The sequence below is a fragment of the Urocitellus parryii genome, chromosome 5, assembly GCF_045843805.1.
Source record: "Urocitellus parryii isolate mUroPar1 chromosome 5, mUroPar1.hap1, whole genome shotgun sequence".
NCBI lineage: Eukaryota > Metazoa > Chordata > Mammalia > Rodentia > Sciuridae > Urocitellus > Urocitellus parryii.
This window is the reverse complement of record NC_135535.1, coordinates 95,769,259-95,796,678: the sequence shown is the minus strand read 5'-3', so window position 1 is coordinate 95,796,678 and position 27,420 is coordinate 95,769,259. Positions and strand designations below refer to the sequence as shown.

At 42.1% G+C, this 27,420-nt stretch overlaps 1 protein-coding gene across 1 annotated transcript in view; it reads right to left on the bottom strand.

Annotated features, from left to right (window-relative positions):
- Grin2b (glutamate ionotropic receptor NMDA type subunit 2B) overlaps positions 1-24,209 on the bottom strand; it is a 288,344-nt gene extending 264,135 nt beyond the window's left edge. The window contains exon 1 of the mRNA XM_026409295.2: positions 23,799-24,209. Within this exon, the coding sequence (XP_026265080.1) occupies positions 23,799-24,209 (411 nt within the window). The remainder of the gene's footprint in view (positions 1-23,798) is intronic.
- Positions 24,210-27,420: the final 3,211 nt, after the last annotated feature.

Sequence of the window (27,420 nt, the reverse complement as noted above, 5' to 3'; positions counted from 1 at the left end):
AGTTTTCCTCTTTTTATAAATAGACACTGGAGCAGCGTGAGATAACTGTACATCAATGAGCTGTTACAATATTAACTCAAAGCAAAGAAACAGTGTTTTTCTTAGCCTAAGCAGCCTGGATGTGGGTAAATGTTAAATTACTATTGGATTTTTTTTTAACCCTGAAGAAAATCTGATATGCCTCAGGGGAGGTCATGGTCATCTTACAGATAAGGAAACCGAGGCCCAGTAAATGAAATGATTAGTCCAAGATCACTCAGCTTGCCACACCAGAGCCAGAAGTCTGACCCAGCAATTCAGGATCACTCAGCTTGCCACACCAGAGCCAGAAGTCTGACCCAGCAATTCCACCTCTCACATCAGCCCTCTTTTCCACCAGGAACTTTTGAAATAAACTTCCAACCAGAAAGTTGTGATTAGTTTTTATTTTCTCAGATTATTGATGAATATGTCACTCAGGACAGAAATAAAAGGTTTGCTAAAGCCAAGACTGAGGACATCGATCACTTCCCCCAGACTCCTGAGCCTCATCAGGCTGTCACTGAAGGAGATTATGATATACCACAGGACCTCAGTGCTACACTCTTCGTCACATTGCAATTTCTGACAGAGAAACAAGATATGAGCACAGCACCCTTACACACACACACACACCTGTCAGGCTCCAGACCAACAGTTTAGGGGACGCATCAGGATCCACAGTTCTTAGAGGTAATTTCCTTGGAAACATTGCCTCTAGCAATAATATCTACACCAGTGCTTCCCAAACACTGGCCCATGGATCAATGACAACACATGATAAAGTGATCACTGGCCCACAGAGAAACTAGAACAATAAGAACAATGTAGTGAGTTGTTGATACAGCTAAATGTATTCAGTTTAAATAAAGGACTGTCCTTTTTTTTCGGAGATCATGTGCTTTCTAGTTTTGTTTTGTTTCAATATCCTTTCTTTAGAAAAAGTGAGCTAGAATTTTTAAATCTCTTACTGGGAAAATAAAGATTAATGATGCTACATGATGCCATCACTGCCACCATCATTACAAAGTAATTAGTCTGTGAATCAAGAAACCAGGAAATCTCTCTTGTAAGCAGTGGGCACTGGAGGCCCTGTGCCTGGGAGCAACAAAGTCCCCATTGAGACTAGTGCACTCCCTGCAGAAGAGGAGGCTCAGGGAAGGACCTGTCATGGCCAGTGGGTCAAGGAACTTGGGTCAAGGGGGCTTTGTAAAACCACACTCCAAGTTGGCACTCCCCACCCAGGGATGTGCTGAATTCTGTCACATGGGTGCTCGTTGTGTGACAGCTGGCATTTTCATTTCAATTTTTTTGCTTCCCCTTTTCACATTCAACTAGCATCAGTGAGTAACCATTTCCCAAGTGTCAACCCTGTCAGCAGCTTCTATATGAATTATTTTTCTTAACTTTGTGAGACAAGCCTTTAAAGTATCTCAGGTTACCATGCCTGGCTTTTGTAGCTCACAGCTGCAAACTTTTTACAATGGTCCCCCTGATCTTGGTTTCTCTAATTCAGTCTTTCTCGACAGATTTCTGTGCCATTTTCTCCTTTCATGGAGCATTCTGCACATTCCTATTGATTAAAGTCCAATTTGCATCCATCCCTTTCTCCAGCTTTAACACTGGACTCTCAATGAGGTGCACCATGTCCAACACATAATAGACACTCAATTACAGCTTCTGAATGAATTAATTAATCCAAGACCACTTTCCATGGAGGTCATCATAAGATAATTCGATGAAATTGTCAAAATATTGAATTTTTTTTTTTGTAAAAATGGACCTGAAAAGAAGACCAACTTCTATACCTTATTATGGAAATAGGGTATAAGTGAGAAGGTTTTTCACCAGCAGAGAGATTTAAGAGAATACAATGAGGTAATACACATAAAGCTCTTACACGTAGCTGGAACTACATACAAGTTCATCTGCCCTTTTCAGCTTCTCTTCTGATTAGTTGATTGTTGGAATGTTTGGATGATGAGTTTTTCCTTTATAGGAAATACGCTTTATTATTTTCACAATGCTATTTAAAAATTTTTTTAAAAAAAAATTAAAATATCAACTCTATACCTGGGAAAAACACTGAAAGTGCCATTTTGCCATTTGTTATGTTCTCCAGAATCAATACATACAGTACACACTAGCCACACACACAGACTTCCAAAATTCTGGTTGACATTGGATTCTGATTATATTACACAATTTGATCCAGTTTTAATAGTTTTCCATTTGTATGTGTGTGTGTGTGTGTGTGTATGAGTGTGTGTGATATCAAATCAAAAGCTTCTTCCAAGTAAAGATTAAATATATTTTTTTCTTTAAAATGATGGCACCTTCAGGCATTCACAGGATATTAAATCCATGTGACAGGACTTTTAGAAACACTAGAAAAGCTCCTGGTAAGAGCGCACTATGTAATTCTAAGAACACCTGGTAGTTGATAAATATTAAATCGCCAGAAGACATCGATTAGAGTGAGAAGCTCTAACATCCCAAGAGTCATACAAAAGTGTTTAGTATGTTTTCAAACGAGGCATTTTTAAATAAAATAACAGGCACAAGTTGCAAATCTATCAAGTTCCCATCATTTGCAAATTCCAACATGATTTGTATAATTTGTTTGCAACAAATCACTAAATTTCTCTGAAATGTGTTATGCTATATTGGCGAGCATGTCTTTTCCTGTTTGTGCTTATGTATTTTATTTACACCGCCCAGTGTAAAGTGATGTTTAATACCCATTTTAAAGCAAATGTGATCAAAATATATTTTAGTCTACATTCAACAACTCTGGAGTAGGCCAAAAACCTACTACATTTTCTCCTCATTATCACCTCAGTGAGAGTCCTTTGCCAGGATCTGGCTAGGAGGCTTACATCTGACATCGCTTAATGAAGTGTTAATGAAGGGAAAATGTCCCAGCCCAGTTGGGGCTTTGCTCAGAACAGGTTTAAGTGTACCCTGGGAAAAAACTTCCATAGTGGCCCTTTTTCCCCCCTGGAGAAGATGGGTAAGGTGAGATGTTCTAGACTTGAATTTGCCATCCTCTACTTGAAGGGTGTGGCCTTTTGTCCAGTAAACTGAGATTTAATCCTTATTGTTCTTATTTTAAATTTCCTTGTATGGGTTTTTTATCCATGAATTCCCATCCTAGATATTTGCCCAACCTTTCCAATATGTCTTCGCTCTTAAGCACGTAGACTTCATATACCCATACCTTCTTTGTCTTCCTAAGCAGGAGCCTCTTCTTCCTCTCCTGTCCCATCTAAGCTCTCCATTTAAATTAAAGCTCTTCAGCCAAGGTCTATAAAGAATGGCCATAACAGAACCCTCTCCATTCCATGTGACACTCTGTAGTCACCTGATACCACCCACCACTCGTCACCACTGCACGACTGTTCCAACCTGGCTCACATGATTCTCTCCTCTCACATGAACTAAACTGGATTCTGATCCTGGTCCTGCCATTTAACATTTCTCCATCTTTGATATATCATTTAATTTGTTATCATCTTAAGAGGGTGATGAGGAGGATGGTAACATTCAATTTTCAGATAATCTGAGACTTAGTTTCCCATTTTGTACACTGTGGTGAGCATCAAATTAATACCAGATATGTAAATTCACTTTGAAAACCGTAAAGCACGATTTGGTTATAGCTTTTTAATCTCCAACTCCATGTGAAGTTCCTTCCTGATCCGTGATTTCCCTCGTCTTTCTTTTTGGAAGCCTCCCTACTCTTCCAGCATGAATCCTCAGCTGCACATACATTTTCCTGCATGCCTAAATCTTTCCTAAGCAGCTCAGTTAGAGGAACACGTCCAGATAAGAAGCAAAAAGGATAACCTTAAGGTACCATTACTGAAGAAAAGGGAAGAGCTATCTTTGGACTGTGAGGAGTTGGGGCACATCAAGTTTCAGAAGTTTTCTTTGCTGATGAGTCTCAATCAGATAGAATCACCTTATCTCAATTTCTTTCCATCTGCCTGTTTATGATAATCATAAATTCATGCAACCCCCAGTATATAGGTTTGCTACTATATATCCCCCAAATCCATCATTACATAAATATTTTATCAACATTTGACACATTTGTTAAATATATTTTATCGAGTATTTCAGACCACATAAAAATGTCATGCCCTCCTCCCACTCCAATCCTAAATTCAATCTGCCCCTCTCCTTACCCTTAGTCAGGAAAGACTGAAATTCATTTACCATCTTGTCTGCTAAAATGTGAACTGCTAGACAGAACTGGAGTTCTGTTAAAGTTAAAGCTCTACCAGAGAATGACCTGGTAATCTGGAAAAGTAGGTCAACTTCAGGAGAGAACTGAGGTATAGCTTCAGGCAAGTCACTTAATCTTTCCTGGCCTTAATGTCCTCTACCATGAAAGAAGGGCATCAGATGATGAGATCCTGTGCAGGTTGAACAACCTTTGACACAGGAAGATGAGATGGTATGTTTGTCCAGACTTCTGGGCAGGGGCAAGAGGTAGAATGGAGTGGAGATGAAAATAGGGTGCCCCTTCTCAGGAATACCCTTTGCTTTCTTTGCTGCTGTAAAGAGATAGAATCTTCTCTTTGCAACTCTCTCGTACCAACTCTTAGAACCCATCAGCAAGGATGCAGTTTAAAGACCCACAATTCGACCATACATCTTCATATCTTCCCATGGCTCCTCCTTTACTTTGTTTAGTTTAATCTCGTACGTACCCTGACTCCTGCAGATTTGGGGTGGCTTCCTCCTTACTCATTTCTTATCTTTCTTTCAATCATCATCCTCTTCTCTTGGACATCATATCAGAAACTTCTTAAATGGATTATAAATCCCAAGCCCTTCAGATTGAGAAAAGGAGGCCAAAAGAGAATAAGGGGCTTGTCCAGAGTCAAATAGCTATGGCTGGATAGAAAGCAAAGATGGGAACCAGGCCTCCTGGCTTGGTAGTTCAACTGAGACTCTTTCCACTGCAAAAACTGCCATTAAATGAATATTTACGCTTAGCCTCATGGAGCAGCCTGAAGAATAAAAATCCCTAAAAACTTAACAGCAGCTTTCCCTCTACTACATTGCCTACATGACCCACATTATTTTAACAAATAAGAATAATTAGCTCTATTTCCTTTCCCTTCAATTTAAATATTGGTAGCATATACTTCTCATTTTATATAATCATGTATACGATGGAGTATTTTTTTTTCTTTCCAGTTCTTTGAGAAATGAGAGTAAGACTCCTAAAGACTATTTATAGCTGAATCCTACCTCAAACCCACCTGAACCAACCCTTTTCCTCATATGAAGTGCACCTGCCGATCCTCCCTGGCTTCACCATCCTCGGGCCCAGTTGAAGTTCCTAGGATCTACGTGAAAAGTAATTAAGTCAGTTCTTCAGTCATTCTTTGATGCTTATGAATAATTAAGAACCACACATTCTCCCGGAAGCCACCAAGGGCCCAGAAAACAGTGACTGACAGAGGGAAATGGATCAGGAAACTTATCTGCCAAGGAAGTGAAAATTCCGTGAGGGGATGACGAAGAGGAAAGAAAGAAACTGAGAACGAGGAACAGTCTCAGAAAATGGAACAAGAAGCATGAGCCTGGAAGAAGGGAGGGGTGGATTCCTAGAAACATGGGTAAAAGGATGATTAAGATTGCGACAGTGTCACCAACAGACCCAGGAACAAGAAGAAAGAGAAAGGAGCACAGGCAGAGGGAGGCTGAGGGGGGCATGGGTCATGGGTCCCAGATGTTGCTGCTTCCCTTACTGCACAGATGAGGAAACCGAGGCCCAGAGGGTTCCATAGGCAAAGGTCACAGAACTAATGAGAAAGAGCCAGAATCTGAGCCCAGGCCTGTCTGGGGTCTGATTCCGTCTATTATATTGAGCTCTAACTCATTTTAGATATTTAAAATGATAAGACAGTCCTCTGTAATGATCTTAAAATAAAGTTTAATTAAACACATGTAATATCATCACTGATATCTTTTATTAATAAATTGGCATTGATGCAGGCACAGCTTCTTACCCAGACCCCACTAGGACGAGGACATGAACATAAATGGTGGCTCCTGGAGGCCATCTCTGCCGTGGCCTGGAGGAGAGCGAGCAGGGTACTAAAGATCTAGGACACTTGTCCTCTGCTGGCCTCATTAAAGGCCAGGTTCTAACCAACGGAACCAACTTGCTACAGACTACAAAACGAATGTGTGACCGCTCCAAAGTCAAGAGCAGACCACCTGGGAACTTTTAACTATGCCAGGTCCAGAGGTAGGCCACTGAGGGACCTGGACAGTGACAGGATGAAGCATGAAGACGGCTGTGTGCGCCACGTAAAGTGTAAGTCATGTGGAAGAGTGGGTCACAGGAGCCAGGGGAGAGGACAAGGTGAGGGAAGGACAGAGGAACACGAGCCAGAAATGAGATGATGAGGGAGCAGAGAGCAGAGCGAAGGAGAAACCAGAGAATCCAAGGGAGGAAAACCCCAAAGAAGGACCCACGTGCAGACAGGTTAAGGGTTCAGTCTATGGGGACAGTAGAAGGCAGCTAGGGAATTCTCAGTGCAGAAAGCAGGAGTGGAGCCCTATCTATCGGGTGGACAATGAAAGCAGTCTAGAAACTGCCATCAATTAATGTGGCATTCCCATCTCTCCTGGATTCTCCTCTGTGTTGCAGAAGCAACTCTGGAAGCCCTGCTGCCTTAATAGACCTATTGTTCTCCAAGGCTCCACAGCAGGTTCTGGAGTGTTCCCTGTTCAGCAGAGGACAACTGACACCCTTCTCCAGTTGCCCTTCAGTGTTCCTATTCACAGCAAAGGCTCCCAGCAAAGCTGAGCCTCCTGCTAGGATCGACAAGCCTCGGATGATGGCATGAATGTGGTGGTCAGGAGTCTACCTCCTGTTTTAGATACTTATTTCCCTTAAGGCCCCACCAGATACCTACAATTCCACTATTACAAATGTGTTCCACTGAGTTACAATAGTAATGCCCACAGAGCAGGTCACATATTCACTGCTCCTATTCATTGAGACCCCGGCAAGGACTTGAACTATCTCCTGAGTTTGAAATGAAACAGGGACTTGTAAGACAATAGACATCGAGGACCAACCCAGGACTGAATCAAACAGAATTTATTGAATAAGTGCACGGATGACTGGGAGAGGTAAGAATTGTCATAAGGAAGAGAGGAAAATGGGAAAAAGAAAGAAAAAAAACCTAGACCAAAAATACATTCTTTTTTAATTGCATAACTTCTTCCAAGGCAAACCATGAGACCTGGATGTCAATAATGTAGTTGCTACTTGGAAGTAGCAGGAAACAATCCTAAGCAAGCCCTAAGGCTACTTCCTAGTAGATAAGAAACCAGCACCATATTGTTGAAGCTCATGGAGCATGTTTTAGTCAGCTATTTCGCTGCTGTGACTAAAGGACCAGGCCAGAACAACTATAGAGAAGGAAAAGTTTATTTAAGGGTTCACGGTTTCAGAGGTCAGTCCATAGAAGGCCAGCTCTATCATGGTGGGAGAGTATGTCAGAGGGTAGCAGCTCACATGCTGATCAGGAAGCAGAGAAAGAGAGACTCCACTTGCCAGATACATACACCCCAAAGCCATGCCCTGAATTCCCACCTCCTCCGGTCACACCCTACCACTTCATTTACCACTCAGTTAATCCCTATCAGGGTATTAATTCACTGATTGGGCCAAGACTGTCATCATCCAATCATTTCTCCTCTGAACCTTCTTGCATTGTCTCACACGAGTTTTGGGGGATACCTCACATCCAAACCATAACACTTGAGAAGCCCCCACTGTGACTAGTCAAAGGGAGGACAAGAGTAGAAGACACCAAAGGAAGAGAAGGTGCTCTTCTGCCAGAGCATCCAGAGAGCCAAACTATATCCTTGACCCTCTCTCTGCTTTGCAGACTAGTTTCATAGTAATCACTGAACTGGTCTCTCCTCAGAAAGGACCGAAGTGACCAGCAACTTCTCTCCGAGTCATCAGCTTTTCTCTCTCAATGTCGAGTAAGATTTTCCCTTGAGCCCAGAACCTGCAGGGCCCCATGGGAGATTTCCCAGGACCCCAAAGGCCCCATGACTTTCCTTGATAAAAATCAGCCACCAATTTCATCTCAGACAGCATCAGTATCAAAAAGCAGGGCATTCACAATAAGAGTGGTCCTGCTTCTTAGCTTTTTCTGACACAGACAGGCTAGATGTCTCTGGAAAAAAAATGATATGGTAGGCAGGCAAGCAGGACAAGAGCTCAGACTCTGGCCACTGTCCTCCCTCTGCCCTGCAGAGCAGTCCTGCAGCAGGTCCTGCTTCTCAGCCTATGGCCTTTCCATGGCCCCACATGGCTACAGCTGGAGCTGTTGCTGTCCTGGATGCTGGGCAACTTCATCTGCGGGTCACACAGCCAGTTCTACACTCCTCTCCTGCCTGGATCTGGGGATTGTTGCACTCACTTCCCACCTGAATTCCTCTACCCCTGGGCTCTAACTCCAGGATTCAGACCTTCCTCCTCCTTCTAGCATCAGACTTTCAGAGCAGGAGACCCTCCACAGTCTCCATTCAGAGGGGCGGTGGTGGGAGGGCTCTGGCAGAGACTCCAGGCAAGCAGCCAGCCAGGGCCAAGGGGAAGAGAATTATTCACAGGATCACAGATGTTAGAGATGAAAAGAACTTGCAAAAACACATCTCACTCATCCATCCCACCTTGCCATGTAGGCCCTTTTCCAAGAGCATATGGTCTGTTCCCATCTGATTTCAAAGGACCTATCATTACCAATAAGTACTACTCAGTGCGCCTTGCATGCTCTGCCTTGTCCCAATCACAGGGGGAGGAGACAGAGGGCCTCTCCTCCTTCAGAAATCTCACACTGTGTGATAAATTGACCTCTCAGGTGCACTGCCTGAGCACACCCAGATATCTGTCCCACCACCTCCACACAGATATCTGTCACTCACAGGAATATCATCCTTGCACATAAACAGGCCTCTGATGGCTAGGATGACAAATGGAGAGTAGATCCTGAAGCCCAGCAAGGAGAGGTAAAGCAGGAAATGGCTAAGGAGGGGCCAGTGGAAGCTACCTTTGGGTACCACTTCAAGTAACAAGGAAGGATTTGGGTCCGAGGTAATAGCAGTTACTACTCAAGAAGATCAACAGCTAAAACTGACAGCCATCCAGGACAGTGAGGCAAAGATGCTGCTCCTCCTTGTCCACATTTGTGAGATGGAATCTTAGACTTTAGACCATGTCTCCTGATATATACCAAGGTAGGAGAAAAATCCCTCAACCTCAGAAATGTCAGTGAAGAGTTTGATCTGATCTAGGAGTCAAATCCTGGGGATCCACTAGGATATAATCTAGGGTTGAGGGTCTCAGTTCCACTCCTGAGAATCCAGAGTCCAGAGAGAGTGAGAGCTGCCAGGCAGCTGGCCCCACCAGACTGGAAATGGACCCAACAGTTTTGTACATCCCCACATCTTTTCTCCTCTCTTTTCCCTTCTTACCTCTTATCTCTCATTCCACTCTCTCCTCTCCTTCAATCATTCTCTTGTTCTGAACATTTAGGTCCTCACAAAGACAGGGAAAAGTTGATATCAACTCTGCCCAAGCTCCAGTTGGTCCCCTTGGGCAGCTGAGACATCCTCCTCTCTGAATAAATGATAGAAGGCCCAAGGAAAAAATGAGAGTGTTCAACAGACAGTGAAGCACAATGGGTGAAACCTGTCTGAATGTCACAATAATGTCATTCAGCCAAGCAGTCCAGTTTCCACACTGCCACTACTAGTGTGAGACCACAGGCCATTTTCCTTTCTGGTCCCACTCCATCATCTGTAAATGAAGGAGAATAATACTGCTGCTGAAATCCTAGGTCTCCTTTGAGGGTCAAATAGATTAAATGCAGGCAAAATACCACCTCAGACAAAGTGTGGTTCCTGAACATGTAGGAGGCTCTTGGTTATTTAAAAGGACATAAAATGAAGCAGACTCCTTCTGAAGCTCCAGATCTAGTCTCATTCTCCCTTTAAGCAAGGCACGCCAGGATTTAAAACATACAAAAAGCATGTGAATCAATTTGAGACCAAGACTCTTATCAGCTCACATCCCAGAAGACCAGAGATAAGAGAGTCTTGGAACCTGACACCTGGAGGCTGGTTTTGATCACCTCTGATTCCGCTGCCTCCGATACCATAGCGCTCACTCTCTTCTGTTTTCCTGTCCTCTCCTCCCCATCTCCTGTGTTTTTTTTTTTGGTTTCCCCAGTTCTTCTTCCTCCTCTTTAATCTTTATTAAGCAGCCATACAAACACGCCGAAGTGTTGAGAAAACTCAACAAATAGACCACCCCCCATCATAAACCTTCACAATCTAAACTATATGCCATGTTTGACTTTCTACTCATACCTAAACCGGGCTGTACCCACTAGAGGAAATTTATAGAAACAGCAATTAGTGGAGCTTTGCCCCAAGCCCTCTAAATCAGAATCCTTGGGTAGAGAGCCAAGAGAATATGAATCATCATCATCATCATCATCATCACCATCATCATCATCATCAAATTCTCCTGTTGATTCTAAGTCCTGTCAGTTAAAGAATCACTAACATAACCTAAACTATATAAATCATGCTAAGTCCTTTTCCCCTTCTTTGCTATATTTTTTTACTCCTTCAACCTTTTAGCAGGTTATCCTAGCTGACAGGGCCATAGCCTATGATTGATGAGGCTATGCCATCCTTATTTTTCTGAGAAATTATAATATTTTGTTTTATATAAGCAATGAGAACATAGGAATGGTAAGAGATTATGAGGCAAAGGGGTTGGAGCAAGCTGGAAGGAACATGCAGAGAATGGATCTATGAAGGCAAAAGATGTGGAGAGATACAGATGGAAGGCAACGGAAATAAGAGGTAGGCAGTGAGAGTAGGAAGGAGTGGTGGGTGGCAGCCACATGCAGTGACAGTGAAGCTGGGCTTCCCACCAAGTCTGTTGTCCTGGCAACATGATACTGAAAGGTTAAAGGCTGCTTGCTCACTACAACTCTGGACCTCATGTTGCCAAGCAACAGAATGCCTCCAAGACACATGGGGGCAGGCCATGGGGACTTGGGGGTATGCCAGGAATCCTCAGTTCAAGGCAGGTTATCCTAGCTGACTGGGCCATGGCCTATAACCTTCACTGATGAAACTCACCCTGGCGGCTCTACTCACTGCGGTACTCTCTGAATGCCAGCACCCCAGTTAGGAAGAAGGGAGATGATACTGGGTTGAACAAATGTACACATGACCCAGGAACTGGCCCAGGGACACTGCTATAGGGGAACGCAAAAGGAAGGGCATCTTTTCAGTTAGAGGAAAGTCAATCAAAATGCTTCTAACATTCGACATGGTTTTACTAATATATTTTCAAGTATTCAAATAAATTTGATATTAAAAAAAACCAAAACTGTATAACCCCAGGATGTACTAAAAGAAAAGGAACTTGTTTCAAGAGAAATTTGTATTTTAATAATGGTGGAAATGGTAATAGCAGTCATTCATTCAAAACCAGATGCGCATCTGCCAGAGTAATGAATGCTTTAAAAGTTATTTCATTTAATCCTTATAACAGGTCTTTGGAGTTGATGAGTATTAAACTCTATCACAAGAGAAGAGACAATGAAGCACCAGAGTCACACGTGGCAAGAGTCACCGAGCTTCTGAAAGGTGGAGGCACACACCTCCTTCACTACTCTCTGCCCACTCCATCCAGCATGAAGGCAGCCTACATCCCATCCTTCTTACACCTAAAATGAATGGAAAAATATTCCACTCCATGCCAAGACTTTCAGCTCCTCCGTGATCTTTCCTTGGAGTTCCTCTTCAATCTCAGCCATCCCGATCTCCCTACTCCTCATCAAAACCCAAGAACAAAAATGACAGAACTCAGTCCCACTTCAAGATCATCACACTATTGTTTTCTCTGCCAAAATATTGCCCCTGAGATCTTCATGTATCTTGATCCTTCTCCTCATAGAGATCTTGAGTGCTACCTCCCCTCAGACCTTCCTTGACAGCCCTTACAAATATGGAGCTGGATGCTCATTTCCTACCATTTTCATTAAGGCTTTTACTGTTATCTAAAGAATCCTGTTTGACTGGTGTGTCTGTTAATTGTTAGCCAATACTTCAGGAAGATACGTCTCTTATCTGGACTCTCTGTGACCTTGAACTGTTGCTGACACTCAGTAGACACATGTCTAGCATGCACAAAGGTTCCATCTCTGGCATTTCAAAAAAAATTAAAAATATTTTTGAATGAATAAATAAATAAATGAGAAAGAATAATATTTGCTAAAGGAAGTCCCAAAATCTCATGCTGCTACCTTTGGAAGCTTAATGCACTGTTTAAAGGAAATTAGGTGATACCTACTAGCCTATAACACATCCATATGAATTCCTTTCAAAATTAAAAAAAAAAATATCTTTCAAAATTTAAAAAAAAAGTTTTTTCTGTTTTGTCTTTTGAAAGATCACAAATGAAGTCAAGATTATCACTGTATCCCTATGCTTTCCATGATAAAAGATTTGCTCTGCTACCCCATTCTGCACCCCTAACCCGAGGCAGCCTTTTTGCCATAAAAATAAAGTGGACAGGAATGTTATAACTCTAGGTGTGAGTGCCAAGTTGGTTGCTGGTATCTGGCCAGATGTGAAGAAGGGAAGGATGATGGAGACTGCAGCCCAGGGAGCAATGAGGAATTATTGCCAGAAACTAGGGAGACTAATCCTATCATCCATTTTCATTTGGGTTTAAAACACTTTTCTCTTAATTGCAACCAGGAGCCACTGCCCTGAAATAATGAATTCATCCATACATCTCCTAACTGTGTATTAAGAGCTTAATACATGCCAAACTATAAGTAAGGTTCTGGGAACACAAGAAAGGAACAAGACTTCATTCCTGCCCTTGTGAAGCTTGGAGTCTACTGGGATAGCCAATATAAAGCAACCAAGATGAATTATAGGTGTGATGGGGACTATTAAGAGCATGAGTTGAAAGGGAATAAAGGGAAAAGAAGAGGAGACATCTGGAGGAGTGAGGACCTCAGGTCAGGAGGGTAGCCCTAGGTGAGATTTCCTACCTAGGCCCTGGGAAGTAGAGAGAGATTGAAAACACACACATAGACAGGTACGTGCACATGCACAGAAAACAGAAAAGCAAAAGCAAAAGCAAGAACAGAGGAGTGTGGAAGGAAAAGTATTTGGGTGAGGAGACAGATGGCACTCCCACAGTTCCACCTATGCCTCAGTGGTGGACAGCTAAGGAGGTGAGACAACTGAAACTTTATTAAAACAAATTTCCTCTTTTTTTAATTGGTGCATTACAATTGTACATATGGATGGGATTTGTTGTTACATATTCATACATGCATACAACATAACAAAATAATTTGGCTAATATTACACCCCGGCATCTGATGCTCGGTTTTTTAGCAATATCCCTGGCCTGGGGTGGACTATAACGTAAGAGCGCAGCCTTTGGGTATATCACCCAAAGTGCATGTGCCCAATTACCACAGAGCTGAGTGAGTCTGGATCATACGGTTGATGGCTTGTGTCTCTGTTTACCTCATTTATTTACTGGATAAAAATTTACTGGATATTTCTCATGGACCCACACTAATTTCTACTGCTTTTAACAACATCAAGAGTCTAGACCAATAAACAAACAGGCTGGTAAAACATCAAAAAACAAGCAATATATACTAGGTATTCTCTAAGGCATTAAATTTCTGTCCTATGTCAAACATGAGATCCTAAAATTATGAATGTATTCATTTTACCAGTCAACTTAAACTTTGAATAAAAGTATCAATAACAAAAAGAAAAGAGTCTATTTATCTCACTGCTTTATAGATAATGCAACTGAGACTCAGAGAAGTACAGTAATTTGCCAAAGGTCACAGAGTAAACAGAAAACAGGGCCAGAAAATAACCTATGCAGTGTGATTCTGGTGTTCGCCTCTGAACTAGGATGTGTGCAGTAGTTTCCTAGGGCTGCTATAACCAAGTATCACACACTTGGTGGCTTCAAACCATAGAATGTATTCCCTCAGAATGCTGGAGATCAGAAGTCTGAAATCAAGCCGTAGATAAAGGAGATTCCTTCCCTGCCTCTTCTAGATTCTGGTATTTTCCTTGGTTTGTGGCTTAATAATTCCAGCCTCCTCCTCTTTTTACCCAACCTGTGCCTTCCCCTCTTCTGTCTCTTAGAAGGACATGTCATTAAATTTAGGGCCCACCCACATACTTCAAAATGATCTCATGGTGAGATCCTTAATTATATTTGCAAAAACTTTTTTGTCAAATGAGGTCACATTTACAGGTTCCAGGGATTAGGACATCCACGTATCTTTTTGAGAGTCACCATCCAATCCACTACATCCTGTACAGAAAGCATACCATTCAATGAATCTTAACTTCTTGAATGAAGTTTGCTATTGTATGCGTCACACACTGTGGGGTATGCTAGGGAGACAAACACTAGTAAGGCATGGCCAGTCCCATCTGGGCCCACTGGGGAGCAAGGGAGACCAATACATAAACAAGACAAGTTACAACAAAGCATAAATAGGACATAAGCAGACCACAAAAGAAGGGAAGTGGTTAATCTATGAAGATGGGAGTCAGAGGAGGATCCAGGGAAAAAGTTCCAGACTTCTCTTGAGAAGTGGAGTGGTGGACCAGAAGGGCACCCTGAGGTGTGGAGGCAGCACAGAGATGTAAATCCACCAGGACACTCAACAGCTATAAATAATTTAGTATGGTTTGACATCACTGTTCAAGGGCAGGGAGGTTAAGAGAGATCCTGGGGAGGTGGCCTGGGACTTGATCAAAGAGGATGTCATATTCCAAGCTGCGAGAAGCCTGAGCAGAGTTTAGTGAAAACATGACAATCAGATTTGAGTCTCTAAAGGATCACAGGTGGGCCTCCGCACGGCAGTGCAGACGAGAGAGTGCCAGCCCTTCCATCACCCAAACACGCATGGAGTGGTGGCACCAAATGCCTAGATCATGCTGAGAAGGTGGAGCTAATAAAGCCTGATGACAGCTGGTGGGGAGGGGAGGGGTCTGGTTTGATTCCCGCACTGGTAACTACTTCCTTCTGAGAACTCGCTTGGTTTCAATATTGCCCCTCTTTTCCAGTTCTTCTTGTCCTCTCCCTCTCTCCAGTAAGTCTGGCTTACCTCCTTTACCACTCCCCACCAAGCCATCTCACTCACCCTCATGGTTTCCAGTACCCTCTCCTTAAGTGCGTAGAAAATAATCACCTATACTAATTATCTATGTGTTCAGCCCAAATCCCTCTTTTTTTCCCGTAGCTCAAATCCAACTGCCTACTAGACATTTCACTTTTATGACCCATCTCTGTCCCATGTTCCAGTCATTCTCATGCTCACCACCATCCCATATGGAAACATCTAATTACTCTTCTCATCATAATTTCTGTGGTTAGAGCAAAAAAGGTCTACAGGGCTTCAGAAGGTCAAGGACAACTTGAAAATCCACTGAATGGCATTTTGGAGAATATGAGAGATTAAGAAGTAAAGACCACAATTTCCGTCTATGCTTTAAGGGCCTGAACTATAAAAAGGAAACGGGGAGGGTGAACAAGGAGAAATGAAAGTCTTCACGCTTGCTTGTTTATTCATATGAGTGTGATCTGAGTATATTTATGGGCTGCAGAGGTATTTTTCAATGAAGGTACAATTGATATTTGGGGTAAGAGTACTTGACTGTGGGGCACTACCACATAGTTCAGGACACTTGACATACTTGATCTCTGAGTTTTACATGCCTATGACATACATACACACACACACACACACACACACACACACACAACTATGTTTAAAAAATAATAATAATAATTTCTAAACATCTCCTGAGAAATCCTAAGAGGGAAGATGCCAGGAAGAAAGAATAAGTTGATTTTTAAGGAATAAAGGGTAATCACTGATGAACCAAGATCCTTATTCTGGAGGATACATGAGGGCACTGGAACAAGGATGCAAAAGCAGGTTTGGTGTGAGGCAGGAGAAAAGAGGTGTTTGGGCATTGGAATCACAAGGGCATTGGTTGGATTCCCTGGTTGTACCTAGTTCCTTTGAGAGCCACTGTCAAAACCATTCCCATCCCTATTCCCTAACCACCCCCTACAGAGCCTGGAAACCACCACAGGAACCAGACACTGTCTGGGCTCCTGAGATCAGGATTTGGGGAACACTTTTTCCTTGAGTATGGGCATGATGCCCAGAGGTAGGGCTGCCATATCCCAGCCATGACAAACAATGCCAAGAGAAGCCCAGATGTCGACCCTGACATTGCTGAGCCATGAACCACCCCCAGCAGGCACTGTGTCCAGGCAACCTGTTCTGAGACACCAACAAATACCCACTGGTCCACTATGAGCCAATCACTACCTAAAGGTCTTGACTTGTAGTTAAGTTAAAGTTAAGCTCTTTGACTTGTAGTTTCCTCATCTGCAAAATGCAGACACAATATGTGCATCATAAATTAAATGAAAACACAAAATGATGTAACATATATAAAGTAACTAACTCATATAGGGTGGATATCTCAGGGCTTGACAAAAATATATGATCATCAGTGTTAGTCTTTCTCATCATAACCACGTAACAACTTAGGATAATTAAATGGAATTTCAGAAGTAAACTTTTCTTGTTCTCAGAAAAGTAGAAGAAAAAAATAGCCTTTAATGTCACTTTCCTGCATCTTGGACCCTTAAGTTACAGAATCAAAACACAATTTTGAATGAAATTAGGTGTAGCCTCTATACATGCGGCCAAAAGACAGAACAGAAGCCTCAGAAAGGGAAATAAAGATACAATCTTGGGGTAGAAATCATAATCCAAAAGGTTTTTTCAGCACTATGCATATAATCTATTAAAAAGTAATTGGTGACATTTAGTAAATAATGGTCCTCCTGTATCTAACATATTACCACTTCCTATCTAGGACCTTTAATATCTCACACATTCAATAGTTCATGTTTTCTTCCATATTAACACTTTTGAATTTCTGATTGATCATGGATTCCTACACTATTTTATTCTGCCATGTTCTTCAATGTTCTAGACTTACCTTCACTGCTTATATCCTATGTACATCAATCTATGGAAATCTAGTGAAAACATAATAATCAGATTTGAGTCTCCAAAGGATCACAGAACCCTTAAGTCTCTGCTTTGAAAATCTTGGTAAGTTCTGATCATGTCACAACGGGATCACCACAGAGCTGCTGCTCATCCACCAGGTCTAAAGTGAAGGATATTAACATCCCCATCTCTCCTTTTTTTCAGTTAATAGTGAAAATTAGGATCCCATTTTCTGGAGAGTTGGAGGTTCAATGAGTTTGAAGAGCCCAGCTAAGGTCATAGGCTGAGAAGGAAAAAAAAAAACAAGGGTATTGGCCTCACAGCCCACATTTCCTCCTTACAATGCCACTTCCTTCTCATAGATACACCACTGCTTCCCTGGAGTGGGTATGAGAAGTGACACTCATGTGTTAGCTTCTTCTACCTTTTATTTCCATGAATGCTTAAGCAATTTCCAGGTCTCTGATTCTTACAAATATTAAGACTGTACCTGATTTTCAAGTGGTCAATCTCTTGAAAGCCCAGTCTTAAAAGAGGATGTGCTGGCCAACAAGAAACATATTCCTGCTGGGCGCCCTGGAGCACACCTGAAATCCCAGCAGCTTGGGAGACTGAAGCAGGAGGATCACGAGTTCAAAGTCAGCCTCAGCAAAATGAAGGCACTAAGCAACTCAGTGAGACCCTGTCTCTAAATAAAATACAAAATAGGGCTGGGGATGTGACTCAGTGGCCAAGTGCCCGAGTTCAATCCCTGATAGCTCCCCCAAAAGAAACTTGTTCCTCAAAAGCTGATGGGAAGACAAGAACACACACAGACTTGAGGGTATAAATGGGGCAAAAATTTTAAAGTCAAGTATACCTGGATTCAGACTTCAGTTCCCCTATTGTTCTAGCTATAAATTTGGTCCAGGTATATAAACTCTCCAATTTAGTTTCTCCGTCAATGGAAAGGAAATACTTGCATAGAACGCTAATTAGCATGCTGCCTGGCACAGGCTTGGCATACCTTATTAGCTTTCCTCCTCTCCCCTTTCCTACCTCTATATCTGAAAATATAGCATTTCTCATCCAAGAAATGCTGCCACACCACAGTTTGCTCCTAAAGCATTCTGTCCCAAGGAATACCATGTCACAGACAAACACACACAAAGTAACAAACTAAGAGACTTTGGAAACTCAGGAGGAAGCATAGGGTGAAGATGTGAGTAACACAGAGCCATCGTGGCTTCTAGATGAAGTTGGGTATGGAAATCCACATGAGCAAATGGAAGGCAACAGTCTATTCACAGTGACACACCACCGCTGGTTCATCTGCTCTCTCCAAGTGAGCTGCCATCAGGTTAGGAGAGTGTAGGAGCTATGGGGAGGGAGGGAGAAGATGGGGCCAAAGAAGAGCAGAGGCCATCTTCTTCGACCCAGTTGGACTCCAAAATGTGGCTTTCTGCACAGAAAATGAGAGCATCACTTCCCAACCAAGCTATTTAGAAAGGGAAGAACCAGAGCAAGAGACTACAGTGAAATCATATGTGCATGTCCTTTAATGAGGAATCATATTCAGATGCATGCTTTAGCCATAGACTTCAGTGTGATCAACCCAGCTGTTCCCAGACTCTCACCCTGACTCTGCACACCCTCCTGTCTCCCATTCTTGCAGTACTACAGATTGGACCTCGAATCCCCTTGCCCGGCCCTACTATAACATCCACCTTTCCTTTCTCCTTCTCATCTCGTGCCCACGCCGTTTTCATTGGTCCTGATGCCGGTGACAGAACAACTGTCAAGGGCTCTCACTCCCTAGCAGCACTCCCCAGTTTCTCCATCTGCAGTGTCTGTGTGTACATCAGTGTTCCAGGATTTTTCACATATTCTATTTCATTTTATCTTTGAAATGTAAATTGGGTGGGATGAAAACAAAATTTGTATCTTATAAACTGTACACTGAGTATCGTGTAGCTTAAGTGATCTCATCACCCAGGTTTCCAAAGCTCCTCAGAATGGAAATAAAAACTTGGGGCTTTTAATTCTTACTTCAGTATCTCATGAGGCACAATTGTATAATAGGGACCATGGATTTTGAGACAGATATTTCTGGGATTTGAATCTCACTGCCATTGCTAATTGTGAGCTGTGAGATCCTAGATTAGTTACTTAACCTCCCTGAGCTAAAATGTGAAAATCCCAAGAAATATTTCAGTCAATCAGTAAAGAAACTTCCTAGAAAGAAATGGTAATACACCTATCTAGTTTTAGGTCATTATTTGGATTCAGATGGGCATCCTAAATCCAGGATCTCAGGGAGAATAAAAGCAATTATAACAAGACAAAATAAAACAGGCTCTTGATACTCAGGTGGGGAACTGCCAAAAAAGCACCTCATACATTTTTAAGCATTCTCTGTTACTATTCTAAACAGTGTTCTGTTTTGAGCGCCTAGCAGTTTTTTCCTGGTTGGAGTTTTTCTTTAACTGAGCATGTTCTTTTTGGCCATGGCAGGATTCCATACTTCAGAGTCACATACTTCAGCGCCATACTTCAGAGTCCTTTCCCTAGACCCCATCTGAGCTTTTCTTGATTGCTCAATTTAGAACTGCCCCCACAACTGTCCATGACACTATACAATTGCCATTCTTTTCCTGTGTCATGAAAGCTTCTCATTTCCTTCAAACTGCTCCACATGACTTTCTGTTTAACCTGCTGAGTGCTACACTGGACACTTGGTAAAGCACTTGCTATGTATTATCTCATCAAATCCTCAACAACCCAGCAAAGCATGTGTTGTTATCCCCACAAGACAGTCAAGGGAAGAATGAGCGGAAGGAGTTCATGGCCAGCTGGAGTCTGACATCTAGGAAGTGACAATTGAAACCAGCTCTGACTCTAAATTCTGAGCTCTTCTTTTCTTTCTTTTTTTTTCTTTCATTCTTTTCTTTCTTTCTTTGGTCTACTTTTTTTTTTCCTTTTTTGAATTATATCCCCAGACATTTTTTTGAGACAGGGCCTCACTCAGTTGCTGAGGCTGGCCTTGAACTTGTGATTCTCCTGCCTCAGCCTCCCAAGTGGCTGGGATTACAGGTGGGTGCAACCAACCTAGCTTCAATTCTGAGCACTTAATAATTCTCTACTCTTGTGCTTCTTTCTGCCATAATATAAAGTACATTTCCTTATGGTGAAAGCAGAACACTAATTAATGCTTTTACTGATTAATTAGCATATACAGAGAAGTGAGCACATGCTATCTGACCAGATGCTGAAGTGATGAACTGTGTCTTTATTTCATCAAAAGTCTATCAGTGCTCTTTCCTACATCAAAAGCTCTTTAAGTATTGGAACTTTGTGCCCATAATGCAGTCTTCCACAACAGCACTTGATAAGTTGGCTTTTATTCTAAACAAGCTAACAAGAAAGTGAAAGCAGTAACAATTACCTGCCTCCTAAGGAGGGAAATAAGGTGAGAGATTTATTTACCTCCCTTGGGATGGTTACTGGGCCACAGGTCACAGATGTCCTGTATCATATCCACCTTCAAACATTTGGTCCTTTTGCCTCATTATCAATCCATAGCCATCAGCCTGTGCTTCTCCATTCTATGTTTATAAAATATACTCATGGTACTTAAAATATCCGTCTATTTTTTAAAAATTGGCCTTAGATTTTGAGGTGTTTTATTTTTTAAACTTCCTCTGAAGGCTTATCTCTCTCAGAACCAGGGAACTTTTTTCATTCACCTTCATGCAAAGCCTCTGAGCCCGTGAACACTCCCCCGAGCAGCTCCTGGGAATCCTGGTGCAGCCACCCTCCAGGTCCCTGTGGTTCCTGCCACCTCCTCCTCCTCCGCAGCCATCTAGCCACTGACTTTCTGATCTTCTTCCTTTCTTATTTTTCCTCTTGCTGCCTCCTTTTTTTAGAAATTCTTCAGGTCAAGAACCAGTTAGATATTACTTAAGGTATTATAAGAAATTACTAAAATCTAAAAATCATTGCCCACCTCCTTATATCCAGGGAAAAAGAAAAGAGATGGAATTTGGGGTGTGGTAGCAGTGTAGAGAGGAGGAAGAGAAGTGACCAGAGTGGGATCTCATCAGAGTGACCTGGAACATCACTTTACTGGAGTCAGTTTTGCCTTTGTACTCTAGAAGGCAGTAGACAATGGGCCTTCTAATTTTTCTTTTTATATTTTTTAAATAAGTGTGGAGGAGAACATGTATGGCCAAGGAACACGAGAGTAGGTCTCATTTAAAGCTATCCATGCACTTTTTTGAAGAAAATGTATCAGAGCTACAAGTTTTAACATCTTAGTCATTTCTCCATTTTCAAATGGACACACCAACCTGCTCTAAACTACAGAAGTTTCTGAATACCATTCTGCTATACAGAAGCTTCTGTATACAATGAGTGCTGCCCCCTTTTACATTCTTGTTAACCCTCTTCTGTAGATATATTCCAGTACTGCATGACTATGAATCAAGTGATGGATTACTTGCAGTGAGATGACATCCCCACAACACCATACAACAGAGGAGAAAGGAGAAGGCAGAAAGGTTTATGAGACCTTCACCAGCCTCATTATTTTTCTTGAAGGGCAAGAGAGCAAGGCCTTTGCAGCCAGAAACCAATGCTAAAGTGTGGCTGCCACTTTCTAGAGATCATTTGGGATGTGTAATTTAACCTCTAAGCCTTGCTTTCCCCATTTCTAAAACAGAAATTAAACAATGACCCTTAGCTCACTGGGTAGTTAAGATTAAATAAGACAATGCATGAAAGTACCTAATATATACTAAATACTCTCACCTAAGGAGGAACCAGGGAAAAAAAGAACCCAATTTCTCCACAGGAGCTGCATCTGAGCTCATAGTTTATATCAATGCCCAGAATTTGCAGGAGGTAGCGAGAGAGCAACCAATCAGCGTAGGCCTAACATTTCCTACTAAGAGAAATAACACAGGTTTGCATGATAATCCAGGTGAGGAAAATAAACTAAGTAAGTTTTACTAGTTGTGTTCTGAAGTATTCAGTTATTTATTATTTTAAAAATTTGGTTTTTATCCATATCAACATTCTTTGGTATAATATTGTGCCCTTAAAAATGCCACTACTAAAATAAAATATAATTTACTAAAGACAGAATGTTTTGAAACAACATCTATCCAAAGTGAAAACCTGATAGGTTTTGCTGCAGTCAGTACATTTTCCATTTATCTTTCTTCCTGTAGCATGGGCTTCTCATGCCAGCACTTGTTTCCTAACATCTGTACCTGTGCTCGCATGCATGTTAGAGTGTCTTTCTCATAATGATGCTGAAGTTTCCCCACTTAGTATTATTTTCAACTTAACCTTTCCCTAGACTGAGCCAGGCATCTCCTCCTGTAGCTGACAGATGGCAGTAGTGGTCATGCAAGGTTATTTTAGTCTCTGCTAAGCAGCTGCAACGGTTGTGGCTGTGCACTGGTCCAACAGCCTGCTCCTGGTGTCTGGTCTAGGTCTGAAGGTGTTTCCAAACATCATTAACCGCACAGCATGTCTTTCAAATACAAAACTAAAGGTAGTTTTGAGAATGATAATAAGTCTAAGATGACCATGCCAAGGTAAAAACAATTTTAAAAATCCAAAGTGATAAAAAAAAAAGCCAAGATAAATGTTACACTTGTGGTGAAATGAATCTCATTCCAAGATATGAATGACTGCAAAGGACAACACCTGTGTGAAAATTCATGTACCTAATCAACATTAGGTACATTAATCAACAAAGCAAGGAAAAATAACTGAGAAATTAAAAAGTGTACGGACAAAACATAACCAAATGAAAAACAAAACACCTTTTCTGTAGTTAGAGACTAAGCACAAATGTCAGATGATATCATTAGACAATCTGATATTGGTGTGGGAGAGACTAGGATTTATTTGAGGGGAGCTTGAACTTGTAATCCTCCTAGGAGCTTTTCAAAATCGTGAAGCCCAGGCCAATCATCAGAATATCTGAGGGCAGGACCCAGACATCAATAGTGTTGAGAGCACTCAGTTGATTCCAATGTGCAACCAAGGCAAATAGCCATTGCTCAAATCTAAGCAGGGGAAAACTCAGTTGCTACTCATTACAGAGATTAAAAGCCTTTGAAATGTGTGGGGACATGTGTGATGAGCATTGGACACCTTCCCTTCCCTATGACATTTGTATCTTCATGGAGAGAAATTACCTGCCTTGGAGAATTTTTCTTTTAATATTTTTGAAACCAGTATGGAGCAGAACATGTATTACCAAGGAAGATGAGAGTCTACCTTATTTTAGAGCTATTTATGTATTTATTTGAAGAAAATATATCGGAGCTATGAACTTCAACATCTTAGTCATTTCAGTCACTCCATTTACAAATGAACACACAGATTTGCTCTGAACTACAGAAGTTTCTATATACTAGTATCTTTTTCTCACTTTCATCTCCAAACAACTTAGCTAGTTCCTGGTCTATCCATTCACTCGATGGATCCTCATTAATTTCCATCTTTAGCAACCTAGTTTTGCCTTGAAACAAATGCATCCTTTGATCCTCAATACAATCCACCCAACCCTGCCCCTGCCACCAGGGCCCTTCTCTCTGTGGCCCCCTTTACCTTATCCGCCATTATCATAGAGGAGCCCCCGTGGATGCCCAGGATGGGGGTGAGAGTCTGAGCAGAAATGAAGTCGAGGATCTGGGCAATGGCTTCCTGGTCTGTGTCGTCAGCAAACACCACCCCCTGGATCTTCCGGTCCGACATGAGGTCACAGATGCGGGTGATGATGCTCTTGGGGTCGGTCTCATTCATGGCTACCAGCTCCACCCGGGGCACCACTGAGAGATGGTGGAAGTCATCTTTCTCGTGGGCATCCTTGATGGCCACCTCGTCGGAAGTGCCCACGAGGATGACAGCAATGCCGATGCTGGGGGGGCTCTTCTGAGAACGAGCTCTGCTGCCTGACACAGCCAGGACAGCCAGCACCAACCAGAACTTGGGAGAACAGCACTCTGCTCTGGGCTTCATCTTCAACTTGTCGACTCCCTGGAGAACACAAATGGAGAGAATGGTTAAAATATGACCCACACTGCATAACCTGTCTTTGAAGAGGCTGAACCCCACAAGTCAAGGACCTTATCTCCTTCTAGTGATCATCCAACTCAACTTCTATCAACTGCTCAGTCTCTTATCTCTGGTGTTTGCTCGGCAGAATGAGAGAAAAAGGAACTTTCAAAAGCCTCGGAAATCTTCGACACAAAAAAAGGATGCTATTGCAAAAGCCATCAGCAGCAAACAGAGACAAAGGAAGAAACGAGGATGGAGTCACTCACACCCAATGCACAGGAGGAGTCTGTGAGGGGGGGGGGGTCTGGCTGTTGCTGATGACTCCTGACATTCTGGGTATAACCCAGCCTCTAACTGATCTAGGCAGAGGCCAGGCCAAGTGAGCAGCAAAATGGGCTCAGCAGAGGCCGCCAACGAAGCATGGCCTGGGTAAGCTGGGTACAGGGAGCTACAGATATGGGAGTCCCACACCCTTGCTGTCTTCGCCTTCTGTTTGCCTCTCGGAGGACAACAGCCATAAAGTGCTCCCACAACCCTTCCAGGAAATGGCTCTTAATATTACATCATAAGAACAACCAATACATGGTCAGTCCTTTTATCCTTTTAAAAACTCAGTGGTGAAAAAAATAAGAGAAATATTATTGTCCCCATTTTATAGATGTTAATGGGAAGTCTCAAAGAAGCAAACTGACCCAAGACTATGAACTGTTTAATAAGTAAAATGATCTTCAACCCAGATCTCCTGACTTTTGTATTCTAATGTGTATTCCATTGTATCCCATCACACTTTCATATCGATTACTATATTATTAAGAACAATACTTTTCTAATCTCTTTATGCATCAAAATATGGTGAGTTTAATGCTATTAATAACTGAAGGGACACTTTGGGACATTTTTCCACTTTTTTTCCTAATGGCATTAGTAGCACTGACTTCCCTGAAATGACTGACTACCTATTTCCATGCAACTCACTACTATTTTCCTACTAAGAACTCCTGCCTCTCTTCTTCTACACATACCCCTAAATCTGACACACTGCCCAGACTAAGGACACAGAGCTCCACAGAATATAGCTACTAGTCATTTCTCTACGAGTCTCATCATTCTCCAAGAGCCCCTCATTTGAGTGGAAAAGTCCTGCACAACACTTCCATTTAAACAGTCTTTTATTGTACATCTGTTACATACCCTGCAATGTGTTAGGCATTTCCTCATATGCAATCTCTTTGGTCCTCATGGGAACCCTATAAATTAGGCTTTTTATTCCCATTTCTCAAATGAAGAAACTGAAACTCAAAACAATTACATAATTGCCAAGGTCAATGGCATTATAATACCAGAATACCGATCTATAAGCACAGCATTCTAACACTGTAAGGAAATATCCTACAAACTGCACCTAGAACCAGAAGCAGAGATTCTCATTCTTCTATCTTGAGCGAGGGTACACAAGCCAGGAAGAAGATGCTGCTTCCTATATCCTGTTTATTTGGAAAAGAAGTAAGATACTAATGACCTAAAAACATTTGAGAGTTTGACTAACAAAAAGAAAAAAAAATGATAATAAGGGTGTTGAATAAAGATAGATAAGGAAGTATTCAGACTGAGCGGACTGACTAGAAAGGGTCTTGAGGATCCGAGAGTAAGATGCTGGGGACATTTTGTGGCTGAAGAAGCACAAAATCCAATCCAGCTCTTGGCAGAAAACATTTTGGAACCCTTACTGTTGTAGTCATCTCTCAACACTGCCAAAGAGACCTGCATCGATTGCCTTCTCTCTCTCTCTCTCTCTCTCTCTCTCTCTCTCTCTCTCTCTCTCTCGACAAGTAGCTCCGTGGCTCACGCTTGAGCAAAGCTTATTCCTGACAGTTTTCTGGCCTCCATGTCTCTGTAGATACAGGGAATGACTCCACCAGTCCTGAAAATCCACACTGATGGGCTGTGCAGTCGAGCAAGAGAACCGGGACCCAGATTCCTCCTCCCAGAGTCTAAAGAAAAGCAACACTATACGGAAAGTTGAGCAGCACTGATTATTCAGAGGAAAACAGTTGGATTTAACACCTCAAAGAGCTGGGTACAAAAAATACATATAATCTGCTTGATTCCAAGGACTGGTTCTCGAGGAGAACCAAAAGATTTAGAATTTGGCAAAACTCGCAGCTAACTTCATTCCAGTGGGATTTTAATCCTACAGTTACAAGTCCCTAAATTAGATTCCTTCACATTTAAAAGTGGTCCACCCTGCTATGACAGTTTATTAACTTTAATGCACTCTACACTCTCCCACTTTAAGGTTTTATTTGCTCTCTTTAAAATATCTCTTGTGTTCCTCTATTTCTTCTCACACAATATATTACACTTTGTTATGCAATGGCTGCTGGTGACACTCAAAGAATAGAATCTGGTTTTACGGAGCATCTCTTTTATGCTCAGGATAGAGCAAAGCACTTCACAAAGCAATACATTATGGGAGATACCAGTGATGGAGAACCTGTGAGACAAACAAAGAGGCCGCTTTGAATACAAACTCAATTCCGAACACTGGAAGGGGGTTTGTGGAAAGAAAGCGCATAGTCCAAGATAAGGAAAGTGACGTTGCTCCCCTGCTCAGACAGACCGTGGTCCAGTCTTGCATCACCTGCTCTCTGAAGCTCCCCCATCCCCACTGCACTTCAGCCTTCCCCTGTAGAACCAAGCATGGCTTCCTCTGAACACTCACCAAAGCCTATGCAAATCTATCTAAATACACATACCACTTTATTATAGTCATACGGTCACGCATCTGCCTACCTTAACTAGTTGATAACCTCCCTGTGAGCAGGACCTTTATGGTTCAGTAAGCATTTATTGAGCAGCTTCTACCCTGCAGACGTTGTTTTTGGTGCTGAGGATGCAACAGACGCAGGTTCTACCCTTCAGGATCGCAGTCTGGCAGAAGATTCAGACACATAGGGAAAGTCTTCTCACTATTTACAGTCTTTGGGGTCTAGTAGTGCCTCATACAATAAATAGGGGGACAGAATAAGTGGAAGCCAATATTTTCTTTCATTAAGTTGGACCATATATAAAATTGTTGATATATGAACATTTTTTTATCTATACTAGTTCAATCTACTGCGTACCACATATGATTTATTGACAAATTTCATACATTTCAAAATCTTCATAA